Genomic DNA, 21,419 nt, shown 5'->3' with positions numbered 1-21,419 from the left:
CTGAACTATCCCTTGAATGTAGTTATATGTGAACTATCCCTTTAATGTAGTTCTACCTGAACTATTCCTTTAATCTAGTTGTACCTGAACAACCATAGAGTAGGCACTTTGAGAGCCAGCCGTGTTTTCCTTTTTACCCCCTTGAATGCCCAAATCCACTCAAATGTTAACGTTGATATCGCCTACTCTATGTTTTAAATTATGGCTATGTGTCTAATCTGCCCGTCGCTTATCAAAGACTCATTTTCCAGTCAACATTGTCAAAGCAGATTGTTTTTTTATCGCTTCATTTCAGTTTGATAGCATTTTGAAAATCACTCGTTTTCGCGGAAAAAACAACACATTCTATGATAATCGTCTTTTACTGGAATATTCTAGAACGTTGTCATTTGTCGGCCTATTTATGAATCGTTTTCAAATAAACACTAGATAATCGATAGTATATGTGTGCGCACGCACGCTCGTGCCGCGCGCTGATAATCGCTGCTCTTATTTCCTGATGGCTTTTACAGTCAAAACAGCCATATCACATATAGGGGAAACGCTTATATATCCGTGAAAACGAGTCTGATTATCCTAAGACTGATAACATAGATTCCTTACCTGAGATCAGATGGTATCCAAATGGTTTATTCCAATTTCCGATCGCCATTCGAAAAAATCGCTCATTTGATTGATCCATCGTGTATACAGTAAAACACATTCGCCGCGGCATCAAGGCTCCAGAATGAACTCTGGTAGACCCCGGTTACATCAGTGAGAAGTAAAATGTGGAGTCAGAAATCCTTTCTCCCATTCACTTTCATTGAGTCCAATCCAAAAGGGTGATTTACCATCTGGGAGACGATAGGGGGCGCTTTTTTCACATCTGAGCGCCTGGGGTGACTGGATCTCCAACGGTAGGCTCGCTTGATGCAATATGATTTCAGATCGCTAATAAAAAAAATATAAAAAAAAACAGTATTCTCGTGATGGGCATTCAACCCGCGGGGGGTAAACCCGAGAAATCTCGGGCGTGGCATCCAAAGTGTTAATCTAGTTGTACCTGAATGTGATGTTTTATTTTACCACTGAGCTGAACTATCCCTTTAATCTAGTTGTACCTGAATGTGATGTTTTATTTTACCACTGAGCTGAACTATCCCTTTAATCTAGTTGTACCTGAATGTGATGTTTTATTTTACCACTGAGCTGAACTATCCCTTTAATCTAGTTGTACCTGAATGTGATGTTTTATTTTACCACTGAGCTGAACTATCCCTTTAATCTAGTTGTACCTGAATGTGATGGCGTAGGAGTCAACCTCTCCCTCCCTCTGTCTGATGAGGAAAGCTCCATCTCTAGGAATCCTCAGTAGGTAGTCCTCAGCTTGGCCTCGGCTCAAGTTACTGTAGAACCACCTGGACACACAACACACGCACACAGTCAACATAATTACATAACTAATACTACTACTGCTACTACTACTACTACTACTACTACTACTACTACTACTACTGCTACTGCTACTGCTACTGCTGCTACTGCTACTACTACTACTACTACTACTACTACTACTACTACTACTACTACTACTACTACTACTACTACTACTACTACTACTACTGCTACTACTGCTACTGCTAGACCACCACTACTACTACTACTACTACTGCTACTACTACTACTGCTGATTGATTGATTGAAAACTGTATTAACAGATTGCAGAATGGGTACAGTACAGTACAGCTCAATACATACAATTGTTAAGGGGATGCAGACCAGAGAAAGACTTTCGTCTTGTTTACATCAGGGTCCCCCATTTTCAATTAATCATAACATATATGACACACACGACATACAGATAGACAGTACTGCTACATCTATACATTTATGACATACCAGATTTGCAAATACAGTACTGTTTGTGATACAAAGAGTCCAGAAAAAGAGTATATACATTTGACGTAGAAACTGTACATAGGGGGAGGTTGGGTAGGTGGGGTGGGGTTGGGGGGGGGGCTGTACATTGGAGGTGGTTGGGAGGGAGGGGGTTGGGTAGGAGTGGTGGGTGGGGTACACTGTACAACTGTACAAGCAAAACTGTACATTGGAATATTGACAAAACCATACTTGGTCATTTACTGTACATTGTAGGGGGTTGGGTTAGGACATTTACAGGGGCCAGTTTAGAATTGCAGTCTCCCGTAGGTGTTCTTTGAGAGTGGTTTTGAAAGTGGGTAGTGATTCACATTCCTTTACACCTTTGGGTAGGGCGTTCCACATTGATGTGGCATAATTGCAAAACGTGTTTAGTCCCTTGTTTGAGCCGAATCTGGGTTTAACATGATTTGTGGAGCTCCCTCTGGTGTTGTGATTGTGGTATTCACTGACCTTTGGGAAGTATTTTGACATGTACATGGGTACCTTGGTCGTGTAGTGTATCTTGTAGACCAGGCCCATTGCAAGTTGCTGTACTACTACTGCTGCTACTACTACTACTACTGCTGCTACTAGACTACTACTACTACTACTGCTACTGCTACTACTGCTGCAACTAGACCACTACTACTACTACTACGACTGTTACTACTACTACTACTACTACTACTACTACTACTACTACTACTACTACTACTACTACTACTACTACTACTACTACTACTACTGCTACTACTACTACTGCTACTACTAGGGATGTCCCGATCACGTTTTTTTTGCTCCCGATCCGATCCCGATCATGTGATTTTGAGTATCTACCGATACCGATCTTTCCCGATCCGATCAAAAAAATAAAAAGTATAATTTTTTTTTAACTTTTATTTAAACATTTTTTTTTATTCAACAAACATGACCATGTTCACGTCTTAAACTCATACTGAGGCCTTAGTTTTGGTTTTAAATTGCATATCATCATTCATTTATTTATTGTCACACAGCAGAAGAATTTTGCCAAAACAAACCAATAGTATCCAGCTGCAGAACGGCAGACCAGCCACACTCTCAGACCCATACGCATTTCCTTTGATTTAATTATACATCAAATGATTTATGTCAAGGATTGCAATGCCTCGCTTGAATGAAGTTAACTTTTCACTTGGATAACGTCAACATTCAGGGTGAATGTTGACGTTTTTGATGTTGATGTTTTATTTTTATTTTTTTTATCACAAACAGTACTGTATTTGCAAATCTGGTATGTCATAAATGTATAGATGTAGCAGTACTGTCTATCTGTATGTCGTGTGTGTCATATGATGAATTGAAAATGGGGGACCCTGATGGAAACAAGACGAAAGTCTCTCAGGTCTGCATCCTCTTAACAATTGTATGTATTGAGCTGTACTGTACTGTACCCTTTCTGCAATCTGTTAATAAACCTTTCAATCAATCAATCAATCAATGTAATGTGAGAAATTGGGATAAAAAAAAAATTGGGATAAAAAATATATATATATATATATTTGGGTCTGAGATTGTGCCTGGTCCGCCGTTCTGCAGCGGGATACTATTGGTTTGTTTTGGCAAAATTATTCTGCTCTGTGTGACAATAAATAAATGAATGATGATATGCAATTTAAAACCAAAACTAAGGCCTCAGTATGAGTTTAAGACGTGAACATGGTCATGTTTGTTGAAAAAAATAAATAAAAAGAAATCCCGATTTTTTTTGCTGATCCCGATCTTCGGAAAATCACGTGATCGGCCCCGATCCCGATCACGTGATCGGATCGGGACATCCCTAGCTACTACTACTGCTGCTACTACTGCTGCTACTAGACTACTACTACTACTACTACTACTACTACTACTACTACTACTACTACTACTACTACTACTACTACTACTACTACTACTACTACTGCTGCTACTAGACTACTACTACTACTACTACTACTACTACTACTACTACTACTACTACTGCTGCTACTACTACTACTACTAACCCGCTGGTCTCTGACAAGAACAAGTTACAGGTTGAAAAAACCCTCAGCTCGGAACTCGGCAGAATCTGCACCTGGCTCGCTGATAACAAACTATCATTACACCTGGGTAAAACAGAGTCCATTCTCTTCGGTTCAAAAAACAAACTCAGCAAGACCGACGGCTTCAAAGTTACAGTGGGTGACAATATTGTCACAACGAAAGATGAAATTACATACCTGGGTTCTATCCTAGAGGCAAATCTTTCCTGTGACAAAATGGCATCCAATGTAATAAAAAAAGTCAACCAACAAACTAGATTCTTGTACCGGATCTCCTCTCTGGTAAACAAGAATACCCTGAAGACTCTAGCAGGAGCACTCATTCAAGCGTACTACGGCTATGCTTGCACCTCATAGTACCAAAGCACCTCAAAGGCACTAAAAACAAAATTACAAACATCACAAAACAAACTGGTCAGACTACTGCTTGACCTTACCTCACCCCTGCCCACTTTGACAACCTAGGATGGCTTAGAGTAGACGACAGAGTAGAGCAACTTGCAATGGGCCTGGTCTACAAGATACACTACACCACTAAGGTACCCATGTACATGTCAAAATACTTCCCAAAGGTCAGTGAATACCACGACACCAGAGGGAGCTCCACAAATCATGTTAAACCCAGATTCGGCTCAAACAAGAGACTAAACACGTTTCGCAATTATGCAACAACAATCTGGAACGCCCTACCCACAGCTGTAAAATAATGTGAATCACTACCCACCTTCAAAACCTCTCTCAAAGAGCACCTACGGGAGACTGCAATCCGAAACTGGCCCCTGTAAATGTCCAAACCCAACCCCCTCCAATGTAGTCCCCCCCCCCACCCCACCTACCCAACCTCCTCCAATGTACAGTTTCTTCCCCCTCAAATGTATATACTCTCTTTGTATCACAAACAGTACTGTATTTGTAGATCTGGTATGTCATAAATGTCTAGATGTAGTAGTACTGTCTATCTGTATGTCATGTATGTCATATATATTATGATGAATTGAAAATGGGGGACCCTGATGTAAACAAGACGAAAGTCTTTCTCTGGTCTGCATTCCCTTAACAATTGTGTGTATTGAGCTGTACTGTATTGTACCCATTCTGCAATCTGTTAATAAAATGTTCAATCAATCAATCAATCAATCAATCAAAGCTACTGCTACTGCTACTACTGTTTCTACTAGACTACTACTACTACTACTACTAATACTTGTAGTGTGTGGTAGTGAAAGGGTTAACCTGCTGTAGTGTGGGAGTGAAAGGGTTAACCTTCTGTAGTGTGGGAGTGAAATGGTTAAAGCTGTAAATAAACTATGGGGGGGGGGTGTAATGATATGCAACAGACCCCTCCTGCAGGTGTGGGTTGGGCTGTGGCACAGCGTCAGTGAGCCGCAGGTCAAAGTCCTTGCAGCGGAGTGGGTTCTCCTTATAGTGCTGGATCAGGGTGTAAACACTGGGGAAGTGCAGGTTGGAAGTCAGGTAGTAGTAGGTGTGACCTCCCTCTGTATCAGAGCAGATACGACAGTGTTGGACCCTCCCACTGCGCCTGGAACACCATGACACACACACACACACACACACAAATCATTTACTGAATCAAAATCAGAGTAAATACGAGTGCTATGGTTCCCACAGACATTGCAAAATGAAATCGTCGCAGATTTTGTTAGCTTACGTGCTAACGTGATTGGGATATGCCAGTATAACAGTATAGCATTGTGGCTAGCAGCGAAGTTTGTTATCTTACGTGCTAACGTTATTGGGATATGCCATTATAACAGTATAGCATTAGGGCGGCTAAGTGGTGCAGTGGGCAAGGCGCTCGCCACTAATGCAGGAGATGCTGGGCTCGAGCCCAGCTCTCGGCATTGCTACCAGCTTGGCTGATCGTTCATACTAACACAATTGGCAGTGTTAGGGGTGGGAAGCTGGTGGGTGGGGATCGGACGTTGTGGACAGCGACTCCTACAGGTCGGTTGGTGCGCCTGCGCAGCAGAATCAGGAAGCAACGGGGGTGGCGTGACCCTCCCACGCAGACCCTCGCCGCTGAGAGATCGCGCTATGCAGGTGAAAAGATGCGACGGCTGCCTCGTCGTGTACCGGAGGGGACGCGTGATGCAAGGCTTCGTCCACATTGCAGCCGGCTTGTGGGAGGCATGGCCTAACAACGTTCGAGACAGGGGAGGGTAGAATTGGACAATACGAAATTGGGGATGGGAGAAAAAAAACTGAAAATGGGGAGAAAAAAGTAGATAAAAAAAAATAACAGTAAAGCATTGTGGCTAGCAGCTTGGTAACGTTAATGCTAGCAGAATGAATGGATGTAAACTTTATTTAACAGATTGCAGAATGGGTACAATACAATACGGCTCAATACAAACAATTGTTAAGGGAATGCAGACTGTTGTAGCTTGGACTGGGCTCCTTATAACAATAACTAACTTGACAACACATGGTAGCCGCAGCTACTTGGGACAGCTCTGCTGTAAACACTGGAAATAACCGTGCAGGTCTCTACTGCACATGGGCATTGGGCAAAACGGCTCCGTGTCTGGCTCGCGCAGATGACATGGCACCATTGTCGGCGAGTTTCGGCGAGTTTCCAAAACGAAAACGGCGTTTCTTTTTAACTTGGACATGCAAACGTAATTATTCACCAACAAAAACAAAAACCCCAGTGTAACCATGGCCTCACAGAGCAAGAGCCGGCACATCAGACACTGCACTTAACTAGGGGCCCCGACCAACCAGATTATCTGCGGCTAGGGGCGACAGTGGCTCAGGAGGTAGAGCGGTTGTCTGGTAGTTGGAAGGTTCCCGGTTCGATTCCCACACATCATGTCGATGTGTCCTTGAGCAACACACTTAACCCCCAATTGCTCCCAATGAGCAGGTTGGCACCTTGCATGGTTGCCTCCGCCATTTGTGAGGAACAAAATTGTGAAAGCACTATATAAATGCACCATTTACCATTTAGTTTAATATGATAGAGCCCCTCTAAAGCCCTGCTAGAGCCCTACTAGAGCCCCTCTAGAGCCCTGCTAGAGCCCCACTAAAGCCCTGCTAGAGCCTCTTTAGAGCTCATCTAGAGCCCTACTAGAGCCCTGCTAAAGCCCATCTAGAGCCCTGCTAGAGCCCCTCTAGAGCCCTGCTAAAGCCCCTCTAGATCCCCTCTAGAGCCCCTCTAGAGCCCTACTAAAGCCCCTCTAGATCCCCTCTAGAGCCCACCTAGAGCCCTACTAAAGCCCTGCTAGAGCCCCTCTAGAGCTCTCTAGAGCCCCCCTAAAGCCCCGCTAGAGCCCCTCTAGAGCCCTGCTAAAGCCCCTCTAGAGCCCTACTAAAGCCCTGCTAGAGCCCCTCTAGAGCTCTCTAGAGCCCCCCTAGAGCCCCGCTAGAGCCCCTCTAGAGCCCTGCTAAAGCCCCTCTAGAGCCCTACTAAAGCCCTGCTAGAGCCCCTCTAGAGCTCTCTAGAGCCCCCCTAGAGCCCCGCTAGAGCCCCTCTAGAGCCCTGCTAAAGCCCCTCTAGAGCCCTACTAAAGTCCCTCTAGAGCCCTACTAAAGCCCTGCTAGAGCCCCTCTAGAGCCCCTCTAGAGCCCCCCTAGAGCCCTGCTAAAGCCCCTCTAGAGCCCTGCTAAAGCCCCTCTAGAGCCCCGCTAGAGCCCTTTTTGTTTGGCTGTTCACATTATTATTATTAAAAAAAAATTGTGGCCAATATCAGATTCCAGTTAGAACTGGTCACACTCCTGAACTGACCTGTGTGCGCAAATTAAGTTTTGCTTGTCCCTCCACTGACCACCTCCATCACAGCTGTCTTCCATGTTTCTATTCACAGAGTGATTCCCGCCAGTGCATAATTGTGATGAATGTTAATCTAGAGTTTTGTAAAAGTTGCATGACATTCCGGCATGACTGACGCATTGCAAAAAATCAGCCCTGTATCAGATCTGAGTCACGTACAGTATGTGCAAAAAAATTCGATTTCGGCCAGACTTTGGCCTGCAGTGTGAACATAGAGAGAGACGGGCGCTGGTACCAGAAGGAGAGGGTGTAGCCGGTGACGAAGGTGTCACTCTCCCGGGCCAGGAAGGTTCCGTCTCTGCCCCCGGACTCGGCGCAGAACTCCTGGAGGAGCCTCTCGGCCGTCTGCCGGCCCTCGCTCATCCGACCATGGAACCAGGGCTCAGAGTAGTGCAGCTCTGTGGACTGTGAGGAGGAAGAGGTGGTAGTGAGTAGGAACCAGGGCTCAGAGTAGTGCAGCTCTGTGGACTGTGAGGAGGAAGAGGTGGAGTAGGACCACAGCAGACACAACCTTTCAAACCTCTCTTCTCGGCTCTTACCTTCCTGGGATCCACCTCCTCCTCCTCTGACTCCTCGGCGTAGTACAGCTTGTCGTCTGAGATGACACAGTAGTGCTTGTTCCACCGCTGAGGGCAAAAAGAAAAGAAAGAAAAGCACTTCAAAAGTTTGCTTTCATGAGTTGGAGCTCCGTCCCCAAGAAGGACAAAAGAAGGAGTATTTTTATTGACAAGCAAGTGCACTTAGCGCTTTATAGATGCTACGAAGGGTGTGAAGTTTGTGGAAGGTGTGGGTGATGAATCTGGCGTAAAAATTGTAAAATGTAAATAAGAAAAGGTCCTTTTAACCACTTGCACTTGCGCGCACGTCGCGGCACTTTGCGCTCATCTGCCGGCTCCGGGCTGCATTTTTCGCCGATCAACCAATACATTGTTGGAAAGTTGAGTTTGCCACCTTTCGATCGTCACCTCACTCAACCTATTGCGTGATTCCATTCTTGAGTTACAAGATGAAACATCCGGCGAGCATCATTTGACAAGCCGTGACCGCGTCCGGTTGTGAACGGTCCTGAACTAACCAGTCACCGTTGATGGTGAAAATGATTGACCGCCATTGTAGCCAACGAGTGTCTGCTCCGAAAGTGATCTGAGACAGGTGCTGACAGTGGGGGAAGGTGACACAAGAAGATGAAGAAGTCCTTTGTTTTGACTCGAGAGGCGAAATGAATGGCAGTGGACGGCCATTTTGGATAATCACGCTGAACTTTTACCGGTACACACATTACAAAAACCTTTGTGAAACACTCATTTTCCGTGGGAGTTTTTTTTTATATCTACTTTTTCTCCCCCTTTTTTTCCTGTATTTTCCTCCCATCCCAATTTAGTCGTTATGCCAATTCCCTTCCCTCCCTTCCTGGTTGTTGCGCGCATTTGCCCCCCCACTTGCCGGTCTAGGGAGGGTTGATAGATACTATCACATGTCCCCTCCGATACATGTGGAGTCAGCCAGCCGCTTCTTTTCACCTGACAGCGAGGACTCTTACTGGGGGAGCGTAACGTGTGGGAGGCTCACACTACTTCCCCCAGTTCCCTCCCTCACTGAGCAGGCGCCCCGACCGACCTGTAGGAGTCGCTGTTTACAATGACCAGGATACACACCCCACCGGCTTCCCACCCGCCAACACTGCCAATTGTGTTAGTATGGACGACCGACCAAGCCGGAGGTACCGCTGACAGCTGGATTCAATACCAGTGTCTCTGCGGTGGTAGGCAGGCGCTTAGTCTGCTGCGCTACCCGGCTGCCCTTTCCGTGGGAGTTTTATAAACTTTGGACCTGTACTACATAAGACTTCAGGCTATCGAACAATTATGTTAAAAATAAATGTGAGTACATCAAACTTGTGTTCAAACCTCTGTTATATATCGTATAGCTCCGCTCTGCGTCATACTGTAATACTCTTCCATATCAGTATTAGCACTGAATAAACACCTTTACACACCTCATCTGTCTGGCCACACCCCCATCCGCTCCTCCACATAAGCAGGGGTGTGGCCATACTAACAGCTCCTTCTTTAGTTTTCACCACGGCAAGTGCCTGTATACACCACTTTGAGACTGCTGAAATATTGAAGAAAGGAATTGGAGCTGCGTTGACATTGTTTCTTGTTTTTTTTTTATATAATTTTTTTCACCAATTTAAGAGAAAAAAGCTAAGTTATAATGTCTTCTTCGGGGGGTTCGAGCGCTCGCAACGTCACCCTTCACCAAAGGTTCTCCATTGCCGCCTCTGCCGTGCGTCGTGGGGCTGCACTGACTCCGCTGCCGTGGCAGTCAGACGCACCTGATCGGCGTCCGGTGGAGAGTTTGCCTCTCCGAGGAGCTGTTGAGCCAAGGCTGTCTCCTGTGAGATGGCCTAGTTCCAGCTCTGGTTCCCCCGCCGGGGGGCGGTCGGCTGACGGCTCCTCTGGTAGCGGAGGATCTGAGATGCAAGCTCTTTGCCTCTGCTCGTTCCCGTCGTAAGAGGGTGGCCTGCAGGGGCGAACGGCCTGGCTTTGGTGAGCTGCTGGAGCCAGACAAGGGTGCTTCTGCTTCTCCTTGTCCGATGGAAACAGAGGATTTTATGGTGGAAGCGGAGACACATCACTCTCTCCCTCAGGGTGTGGCAGGGTTAGAACCTCCGACTCGGCGACGGGATGCCCTGCTATCAACCGCATCGGATGGTGGCACCACAATGAGTGGCAGCCTCCCGTACGTGAGGGACGCGGGCTGTGTGGAGGAAGGTGCGCATGGGGAATTGCGTGCCTTGTTCCCAGAGCTCATGGCGGCAGCCGCAGCCGCTAATGGCGTGCCGTTGCCGCAGCCACTGCCTGCACCTGTCCCCGATGACTTGATAGGTCATCTATGGCAACGTCGTCCTGTGAGGGAGACGGGCGTTGTCTGCCCATTCTTCCCCTCAATGGAGGCCTACGTGCATCAGGGACAGGTAATCTCCCGCATCACCGGCCTTACCCCCGCCTACGTGCAAGTCACGCGGGTGGTGGGTTTGATCGAGGGACTGAAGGAAGGGGTGCCTCGGCTTGATAGCCCAATGGCGTCTCTCCTTTGTCCTGAGGTGGTGTGGGAGCCGTTGCGGAAGCCAGTTCCTCAAGGGAAATCGACTAGGCAGTTGGCCAACTGGAGTGACCAGTCATTCATCGCCTCGACTCAGAGCCTAGCTGCGACGTCCAACATCGCTCAGCTGGTGCGCTTCATGTCAGGGATGATGGCGGGCGGTGCGGTGCTGGACGAACACTATCAGTTCCTGCACGCCCAGGCGGCTGGAGCCATCCTGCACCTGATACAGCTGCAGGCAATCGCCACCGGGAAGGTACGCGCCCTGGCCACTCTAACCCAGCGTCACCTTTGGCTGGAGCAATCGTGGATGCCGGAGCGGAAAAGACTTCCCTTGCTCACGGCCCCCCTCTCCGATGCTGGGCTCTTCAGGTCGGCAATGCAGCTGATGACGGCTGCTTGCAGGGACATGGAGGAAGAGCGTGCCATGCTCCAGCCCCATTTCCCCCCACCCGATGTTGCCGGTGAGGTTCGACGGAGGCCACGTCGTCGGGGACCCGCGACCGTCGCCACCGCCACCGCCGCCGCCACTGCTGGACCTTCGGCCAAGAAGGCCAGGAGGAGAGAGGGTGCCTCGACCGCCACAGCCAGCCGACCCACGCCCGGAGGTGACGGTAGGGATTGTCGTGACCAGGCACCCCAGTACCGTCCCTCCGGGCCTGCTCCCCGTGGGGGCAAACACCAAGCTGTTCACGGCAGGTGCCGCTAAAGTGACTCCCCCCCCCCCTGATTACCCCTGTTCCCTTCCCCGCCCCAAATATGATTTTTTGGTTACAATAATAAAAGGTCCCTCCTAGGAGGGACTATTTTTTGTTACAAACTGTGTGTTTATTCACTGCATATGTTGGGGATACGATGTGTAGAACCCTTGCCTAGTTGTGGGGTTGATAGGAGAGCAGGACTTGTTAGTCTTTAGCTGGTCGCTACATATACCGTAATTCCTCTAATAGTAACCGGGTCTCAAATACAAGCCGGGTCTCTATTAATGGCCGGGTGCGCTCTTGAGCTAAGCAATTATAAGCCGGCCTCCTAATACAAGCCGGGTTACTAATATACTGAGCTGCGTACTGAGCTAGTTACTTGATTTCACTTTGAAAACGTTGAAATGACCAGTGACCACCTGCACTGTTTACTATTTCATACAGTACTTGGTTTCAATAAATGAACCCTGTACATTTTACTGGGTTCAAACTGACACAAAATGTTGATTTATTCATTATGATCCGTTTGAAAATTTGAAATATAGGCATCCCTCTTATACAGGCCTCCTCCTAATACAAGCCTGGTACCCGCTACAGTTGAAACAAATACAAGCCGGGGTTACTATTAGAGGAATTACGGTATATGTGCTTAGCAAGGCCTGTAGCTAACACTCGGTCCAAAGGCTTTTTCTTTCCTCATCCTGAAGAAATATGTTTCTTCCTATAGTGGTAAAGATTTACCGTTGTCTGAGGGGGTCGTGCGTTCTGTTACATTTGAAACAGTGGCATTGAGCCACAACACTGGAGTGTTGGCCTGCAGAAGTACTCGTGTGTGTAGCTTGTACCACGGTCTTATAGACCCTCTCTCTCGATCTTCTGTGTTTTTTTCTTGAAACATGAAACACGGGTGTCGTGTTCACACATAAACCTCGGCCTTGTTATAAACCCTGTTTGCAGACGTGTTGTCGTCTGTGGCTAGCGTGCGTTGGGTTAGCTTATCCTGTTAGGATATACGCTGTGCCATTAGCATGCTGGTTACATAGGTATCATCGTGGCTTGTTTACTATCGTATACAGGGTTTGGGATCATGAGGGGGTAACCGGATAAACCCCTCCTTCCCTCTTTTCTGATTTGTCGGGGGGTTTGTCTGGGGGTTCCCCGTCCCCTCCTTTATGGAGCAGGTTGACGGGGTATTGTTTAGGGAATTCCCTGACTCCTCGCCTGTAATGGTCGGTTGAGTCATGGGATTCCCCCCGTCATAGGGTACGTCGCTCCCCGTCCCCTCTTTTATGGAGCATGGTTGACGGGGTGTTGTTTTCCCTCAGCCGCGTCGTATGGGACCCATGTCCGTATTTTTTTCTGTGAAAAAAGCGGCTTCTTGTCGTTCTCCCAGGCGGCTTGGAGGAACAGTATCTGGGTTCTTGTTAGAATGTCCATTGATATGTTTTGGGTCTCGACGTGTACATAGTGCTGGCCCTGGGTGCTTCTGATAGGAACCACGCATGGGCTTGCGCGCCTTGGTTGCTCATCATTGAAACAGCGTTTTTATGGGGCAACTGGGATGGAGTTTGTCTCTTCCGAGCGCCAGTGTACAAGGCTTGTCTCGATGAATTCTCGTTCATATCTGGGGGATGTTAACAGAATAGATCAAAGCATTGGTAGAGGGGTCTCACGCCCTTGGGGTGGGCCACCGGGCGCGGTACGAAGGGGACCGTCTGGGTGGCGCCCTCTATAATGTTTTGGATCGACACGCGTACCTACCCCCCTCCTGGGACTGGGGATGGCGGCGTGATTAGGGCACAGGACTGATTCTGGTCACGCCGGACCAGGTCAGTTAACCAGATCTGCTGTTCTGGTACCCTGAGTGACTTGTGCTTTTTTCGGGGGGGAAAATGCCGGGTCGGCCCGGGCGTTGCAGGGTTTGACGTTATGGAGATGTTCGTGGTTATGTTACTACGAGTTACCCCTCACTGTTGCTTGGTCCATGTTGTGTTGTACCTTGCGCTATGCTGAAGGAGCCTGGTCCCATTCTATTTCGCCCCCTCTCTTCTTCTGCTTAGGCAGGGCTGGGAGGGGGCTGTTGAGGTGGTTCTTGTAGAACTCCTCTGGCATCCCTGTGTACGTCCCGGTCCGCCGAGCCCGGGTTCGAAATTGTTTTCGTCGACCCGTTGGCCTGGGTTAACCCCTTCTTGAAAACTGAAACACTTGTACTGCCAGTGTATACCCGCAAATGTGTTTTGGAGTTTTTTCTTGGGGGGTTATAGGAACAACCGCCTCATGTTAGAACCAAGGGGGTGGTTGGTTCCCTGGTGTGTTGGTAGCGGAGTCAACTCTCGGGGTAGGCCAATCATGTCAGCCTTCTCTGCCTCGGCCCCTCTAGAGAGTCGAGTTTTTTTTTGTGGAGGCTGCGACATGGTGCACAACATGCCAGCATACGCATGGTGTCACTAGTGACCACCTGGTGGGGTCTCAATGCTGCGGCGTCGTTGGCTTCTCCAGGCCCCCTTTTCCGGGGGGGTCCAGTCCCTTCCTGGGTCTGGGTCCTCCTTCGCGCTCCGCTGCTACGGTCTTGCCACGGGGTTGGGCTTTTGCTCTTGACCCTGTGATATTAGGGGTTGTAACGGGGGTTTTGTTCCTTTCCGTTCGTTCCCTAGTGGCATGTGGGTTGCACGTTTGTGTAGTCGTGGGTAAGTCCCACGGTCTGCTCACCCTGTGCGTTTGAGTTGCTAAACTCCTCTTCGCACAGTCGGATCCGATACCCTCCCGTCCTCCGCTAGGGGGGTCCGGGGGCTCGGGTCCTCCCCGGTTCTGATGGTTGTGGGGGGCCTCAGCGGGTACATTTGTCGAGCTCTCGCTCTGCTTAGCTCCTGTATTACAGTATGACGCAGAGCGGAGCTATACGATATATAACGTACGGTTATGTATATAACCATAGTTATATGAGTATAGTGACGCTCTGCGTCGGACTCACTGAGGGCCTGTGGTCTTGCCTTTGTGGTGAAAGACTTGGGAAGGAGCTGTTAGTATGGCCACACCCCTGCTTATGTAGAGGAGCGGATGGGGGTGTGGCCAGACAGATGAGGTGTGTAAAGGTGCATGTGAAAATGTATTCAGTGCTAATACTGATATGGAAGAGTATTACAGTATGACGCAGAGCGTCACTATACTCATATAACTATGGTTATATACATAACCGTACGTTACTCCATTTCATTAGCACTCAAAGTGATTTTTCTGCATTGTGTGTGACAACACCATCCCTCTCCTACAGGTTAACTCAGGGATATACCTGGAATAAACCTGTACTAACCTGTCTGTCATTCACAGCATGGCACCTTGGCAATCAGACACACCTACTCAGGTGTGTCAGGAGGAGGAGGCACACCTGTGCAAAAGGACTGGCTTCTCCATTGTGGCTGTCTCTCCTCCAAGCTGGTCATGACATTTTGTTCTGTTTTGTTTGTTTGGTTTTGTTTGGTTTGGGTTGGTTTGTTTGTTTCTCATCTTATCACTTACACGCACCACACACTGACGAGTCATCCATGCACTCACTACATTACTGATAATAGTGATCCACTCACTTTAATTCTTGTTTGTAAATAGTTTAATAGCATAATTTAATTACTTTTCTTTAAAAATCCTCAAGTACTTGTGTGGTCTCCCTTGTTTTGTCTGTACCTTGAGTTTGGTTCATGACATGTGTAAGAAACTTCAGAATGTTACCTTTCAAAGGAGACCAGACTCATGTGCTATAAGTAAAGCTAAAGTATAATAAATTGAAAATACCTGGTCAACCGGGTCCCAGATGTCAAGGACTCCCTGTTTCTCTCCTTTCTTAAAGTCCTTCCTGATCACTCCATCCACGTTCAGCTTCTTGTGCTGCCAGAGAGGAGAGGAGGGTGAGAGCAGCAGGAGATCCAGGAGATACACAACCAAACCAAACAGAACACAGCAGAACGGAACAGAACAGAACTAAACAAACCAGAATAGAATAGAACAGAACCAAACAAACCAGAACAGAATAGAACAAAACAGAACCAAACAAACCAGAACACAATAGAATAAAACAGAACCAAACAAACCAGAACAGAATAGAACAGAACCAAACAAACCAGAACAGAAAATAAGTAACAGAACCAAGCCAAATAGAACAGAACAGGAGACACTAGAATAGAATAGAAAAGGAAATAATATAGTAGAGTATAGTATAGTATAGTAGAATAGAATAGAGTAGAGTAGAATAGAGAAGGAAATAATATACTAGACAGTAGAGTATAGTATAGTATAGTAGAATAGAGTAGAGTAGAGTAGAGTATAGTAAAATATAATGGAGTAGAGTAGAATAGAGAATAGAATATAGTAGAGTAGAAGAGAAGAGAGTACAATAGAATATAGTAGAGTAGAAGGGGGTAGAATAAAATAGAGTAGAGTAAATAGAGTAGGATAGAGTAGAATAGATTAGAATAGAGTAGAGTAGGATAGAGTAGAATATATTATAATAGAGTAGAATAGAGTTTCTTTAATAGTTGTCATACAGAAGTACAGAATACTTTCATACAAAATGCTTCTTACTGTTACGCTCCAGAGACTGTGCTAGACAAGATAGTATCAAATAACATAGTATAGCATGTAGTTTAGAAGAAGAAAATGAGGTCACAGTGTTCGGTATAGACATATGTACAATGTTCTGAGTTACCATATAATATACAATACTATGCAGTGTACTAATGTACAGTACTATATAGTGCAAAGCAGAAATGGGATGAGGTACAATTTAGGTACAATTTACAGTAAGGTGTACGGGTTGTAGTGCAATCCTTCATCAATAAATATAAAGTGTGGGGAGTGGGTGCTACAGTGTGTTTGTTTAAAGTGGGTGTGTGCTATAAAGTGTGTGGAGTGGGTGCTACAGTGTGTTTGTTTAAAGTGAGTGTGTGCGTGTGGATGTGTGTGCTATGTGCGTTTGGTGGTTGTTGTTGTGTAGGGGAGGATCTATGGTGGTTGTTGTTGTGTAGTGTTCATTCATTGTTCGTTTAGCAGCCTGATGGCCTGGGGATAGAAGCTTCTTCTGAGTCTTTCTGTGCTCGCCTTGAGACTCCGGTATCGCTTGCCTGACCGCAGCAGTTCAAAGAGGCAGTTGTTCGGGTGACTGGAGTCTTTAATGATTCTCTTAGCCTTGCCCTTGCAACGCTTGTTGTAAATGTTCTGGAGGGTGGGGAGCCCCCCTCCAATTGTGCGTTCGGCTGAACGTGTCACTCTTTGTAGTCTGCTTCGGTCTTGTGCAGTGCTATTCCCAAACCAGGAGGTGATGTTGCCGGTCAAGATGCTCTCTATTGTACATGAGTAGAAGTTCTTAAGGATCTTCTGACTGACTTGGAACTTCCTTAGTCGCCTGAGGAAGTAGAGGCGTTGTCGTGCCTTCTTCACAACACTGTCAATGTGTGTGGTCCATGTCAAGTCCTCGGATATGTAGGCTCCGAGGTACTTAAAGCTGTTGACTCTCTCAACCGGTGCCCCGTCGATGCTGAGGGGGCTGTAGTCCTTGACCCCCGACCTCCTGAAGTCCACAATCATCTCCTTTGTTTTGCTGACGTTCAGGGAGAGGCTGTTTTCCTGGCACCATCCCGCCAGGACCTTGACCTCTTCCAGGTAGGCCCTCTCGTCGTTGGCAGAGATCAGGCCCACCACCACTGTGTCGTCAGCAAATTTGATGATTGTATTGCTACTCCGCTGAGCCACACAGTCGTGTGTGTACAGGGAGTAGAGGAGGGGACTCAGAACACAGCCCTGGGGGGCCCCTATGTTGAGGGTGATGGATGAGGAGGTGCAGTTGCCTGCTCTCACCACCTGGGGTCTGCCAGTCAGGAAGTCCAAGACCCACTGGCAGAGGTCATAGTTCAAGCCCAGGTCCCTGAGCTTGGCTATGAGTATGGAGGGGACTATGGTATTGAATGCCGAGCTGTAGTCGATGAATAGCATTCTCACATAGTTCCCCTGCCTCTTGTCCAGGTGTGATGCTGCTGTGTGCAGCACATGGGCTATGGCGTCCTCCGTGGACCTGTTGGGGCGGTATGCAAATTGCAGGGGGTCCATGTTGATGGGGAGGGAGGAGCAGATGTAGCCCTTTACTAGCTTCTCAAAGCACTTCATGGCTATGGAGGTGAGAGCTACAGGGCGGTAGTCGTTGAGGCAAGCAGGCTTGGATTTTTTGGGTACAGGGATAATAGTGGACTTCTTCAGGCAGGTGGGGATGACAGCCTGTTCTAAGGACAGGTTGAAGATGTCAGTGAATACTGGGGCCAGTTGGTCGGCACAGACTTTTAGGACGCGGCCGGGGATGCCGTCCGGACCTGCTGCCTTCCTGATATTCACTTTTTTAAAGGTCCGCCTCACCTCATGCTCTGTTACCCTGAACACTGCGCCTCCATCAGCAGCCGACCCCCCCCCCCCCCCCTTGCCGTGGCTTGTGAGCTGGTGTTGTTATTACCAGCATCAAACCTCGCATAGAAGGTATTGAGGTAATTTGCTAAGGAGATGTCACTGTTCAGTTTGAGGGAGGCGCCTTTGTAGTCTGTCATCGTTTTGAGCCCCTGCCACATAGCTCTAGAGTCAGCTTGTTCAAACTGGAGTTCAATTTTATCCCTGTAGCGCCGTTTGGCCTCTGACACTGTCCTCCTTACGTTGTATCGCGCCACCTTGTGGTCATTCATGTTGCCTGCCACTAGGCCGTCGTTGTATGCTTTGGTGCGCTCTCTCAGAGCTTCACGGACGGATTTGTCTACCCAGGGTTTTTGTATTTAATTTTTTTATTATTTTTTAAACAAACATATAAACAAACATGACAACACACAATAAGATATACAAGCATTAATTGTCAGGGCACATCCAATGAGATCACCTTTTAGTTAGTTGTCTTATATAAGATATACCCATAATACCTGTTATCTAAAAAAAAAACTACACACATATGCTCAGCTCGAACCCCCCCCTCCCGGACCCCACCTTGAGAAGTACCTCCACTATCCCTCGCACCTAACCAGACACTACCATTATAAGCTAGCTTTTATTCTCTCCACCACTTCTAACCACATTGACATTTTGGATTCATTGAGACCCAGAATTCTTGCTGTAGATATTTCATGGTAAATTACATCGAGATATGTAAGAAACCAAACTTTACGGCACATTTTTCCCGGTTGAAACCAGCGTGATGCGATCAGCTTTTTGGCTACTGTGATACCCGATAAAACCAATCTCTTTAGCTGTGGATTCACTGCAAACTCAAAAACATCATTCAACAGCAATACCGAGGGGTGTACAGGTATATTCCAAGATACGAGTTTTGATATTTGTTGGGTCACATCTTTCCAGAATGCCTTAACTGGTGAGCAGTCCCAATACATGTGCATAAATGTCCCTTCGTCCCCATTTGTACATTGGGTGCATTTGGAATCTTGTTTGAGCCCCATTCGGCACAGTCTTATAGGAGTCAAGTATGTCCTGTGAATATAGTTAAGATTGATTTGTTGATGATCCGGGTTCCTTGATGTAAGTCGGACATTTGCCCAGGCTCCTTGCCAATCAAAGTCATTTTCCAGGTCTGGTATATCCCTCCTCCAGACAGAGTCAAGTTGGAGGGTTTCATACGAGGACGTTAGTAATTGATGATAAAATTCTGAAACAAAACCTCTCGATGTCTCTCTTGCGTAGAATAATTTGTGGTATCTGTGGTGTTCAATTGGTCTGTCTAATGGAACACCGTGAGACTTCAAACATAGCTCTAACTGTTTGTGAAAAAGCCATGTGGACTTGGTGAGATTAAATTCTTTGCGTATTTCTTTATCACTACAAAAACCCTGTTTGTTAAAAACATCCCCTAATGAGTGTATGCCTTGCTCTTCCCATATAGGGAATCTTATAGGTCGTTTTCCAATTAAGAGAGCATTGTTATTGAATAAGGGAGTATGATTGTGCCATTCTTGTGGGTTAGGATTTTTTTTTTGTGATTCACGCCATATCCGGATCGCATGAGTAATTATGGGGCCAAATTTTCGTTCACAGTGCTTGATTGGTAGTTTAGTGTATGCTATGTCCTTCAGTCTATGTGGGGCTACTATGTTTTCTTCTATTTTTCTCCAAGATGCTAATGCTTGGGAGTCAAACCATGTTGTCAATGGACTTAATGAGTACGCCTTAAAATATAGGAAAAAATCTGGAAATGCCATGCCACCATCTGCTTTATTTCTCTGTGCGGTGGATCTTTTTATACGTGGTGGTTTGTTATTCCAAATAAATTTGTATGTGGAGGAGTGTAATCTTTTCCAGTAACCCTCTGGAGGGGGTAACGGTAGCATTGAACAGAAGAAGTTGATTTTAGGTAGTACATCCATCTTAACTATTGATATCCGTGCTTGTACTGTGTTTTTAAGTTTTGCCCATCTATCAAGGTCGTCTTTGATTTTGTTTTGGATTTTTGTGTAGTTGTGCTTCACCGTTTGTCTTATGGTAGGGAATATTTCCACTCCCAAGCATCTGAAATGTTTAACCATCGGTATCTGTCCTGGGAGGGTTGTATCTTTTTTTGCAGGGGTGTTAAGTGGAAGGAAAGCCGACTTCGGCCAATTTATCTTAAATCCCGATAAATCACCAAAGTCCTCAATCAACTTGAGCAGATGAGGCAATGTGGTGTTGGGGTTTTTCATGAACAATATTACATCGTCCGCATATAAACACATTTTTTGTTGTGTGCCCTTGATTACGATAGGTTCTATGGATTGGGATTGTCTTATATATTGTGCTAAAGGCTCTAATGATAGATTGAACAGTCCGGGACTAAGAGGACAACCCTGTCTGGCAGAGCGTGATACCGGAAATATTTCAGAGATGATTGTGCCTGTTGTAATCATGGCCGATGGGTCTTTGTATAATACTTTAATCATATCGATGAATCCTTTTCCTAACCCCATCCTTTCTAGCACTGCCCACAGATACGACCATTCCAGCCTGTCAAAGGCCTTCATAGCATCCAGGGACAGCATCGCCTTAGGTATGGTGTCCTCCTTGTCGGCATCAAGTACGTGCAGTATACGTCTTATGTTCTCAGTGATCAGGCGGCCTCCTATGAAGCCAGTTTGGTCCGGGTGAACTAAAGATGTCATATGCTTTTGTAATCTGATGGCTAATACCTTAGAGTACAGTTTGATATCTGTTCCGAGGAGGCTTAAAGGTCTATAACTACCGCACTCGTTGGGGTCTTTGTCTTTTTTAAGGAGGACTGTTATGAGTGCAATATTGTCATTTTTATGGAAGTTCCCCTCCTTGACTGAGTATAAGATCATATTTAGTAATAAGGGGCCAATTATGTCCCAACAAGAAAGGTACATTTCTGATGGGAAACCGTCTCTTCCTGGAGCCTTACCACTTTTCATTGCGGTTATGGCCTTCTTGAGTTCCTCTAGTGTGATCGGTATTTCTAACTGTTTAGCGTCATCCTCTGAAAGTTTAGGGAGAATAATTTGATTAAGAAATGTGTCCATTTTGTTTTGATCGAAGGTCATTTCTGATTTATATAAGTCGGAGTAGGATACTTTGAATGTATCGTTTATTTTTACAGGATCTGTTACAAGTACTTGTTGTGCTCTAATGGTAGTTATATCTGCAAATGTTGCATTAATTCTTAATCGCATGGCTAATAGGTGGCTGGGTTTGGAACCATGGGAGTACTGCTGTTGTCTTGTGCTGCGTATTTGTATTTCCGATTGTTGTCTGTATATGGCATTGATCTCTATTTTTAGTACGTTAACTTGATTTTCTAGTCGAGTTGAGTTGTTGTATTTCAGAGAATTAAATAAC

General features: G+C 46.4%; 1 protein-coding gene across 1 annotated transcript in view; it reads right to left on the bottom strand.

Annotated features, from left to right (window-relative positions):
• The window catches only part of plcg2 (phospholipase C, gamma 2), a 117,470-nt gene that overhangs the window by 33,080 nt on the left and 62,971 nt on the right, over nt 1-21,419 (bottom strand). The window contains exons 15-19 of the mRNA XM_084335016.1: nt 15,354-15,446; nt 8,298-8,384; nt 7,994-8,163; nt 5,305-5,505; nt 1,278-1,400 (exon numbers count right to left, since the gene is read on the bottom strand). Of these exons, the coding sequence (XP_084191142.1) occupies nt 1,278-1,400; nt 5,305-5,505; nt 7,994-8,163; nt 8,298-8,384; nt 15,354-15,446 (674 nt within the window). The remainder of the gene's footprint in view (nt 1-1,277; nt 1,401-5,304; nt 5,506-7,993; nt 8,164-8,297; nt 8,385-15,353; nt 15,447-21,419) is intronic.

The sequence above is a fragment of the Notolepis coatsorum genome (genome assembly GCF_963971535.1).
Source record: "Notolepis coatsorum genome assembly, chromosome: 18".
NCBI lineage: Eukaryota > Metazoa > Chordata > Actinopteri > Aulopiformes > Paralepididae > Notolepis > Notolepis coatsorum.
This window is presented reverse-complemented; position numbering and strand designations above follow the sequence as displayed.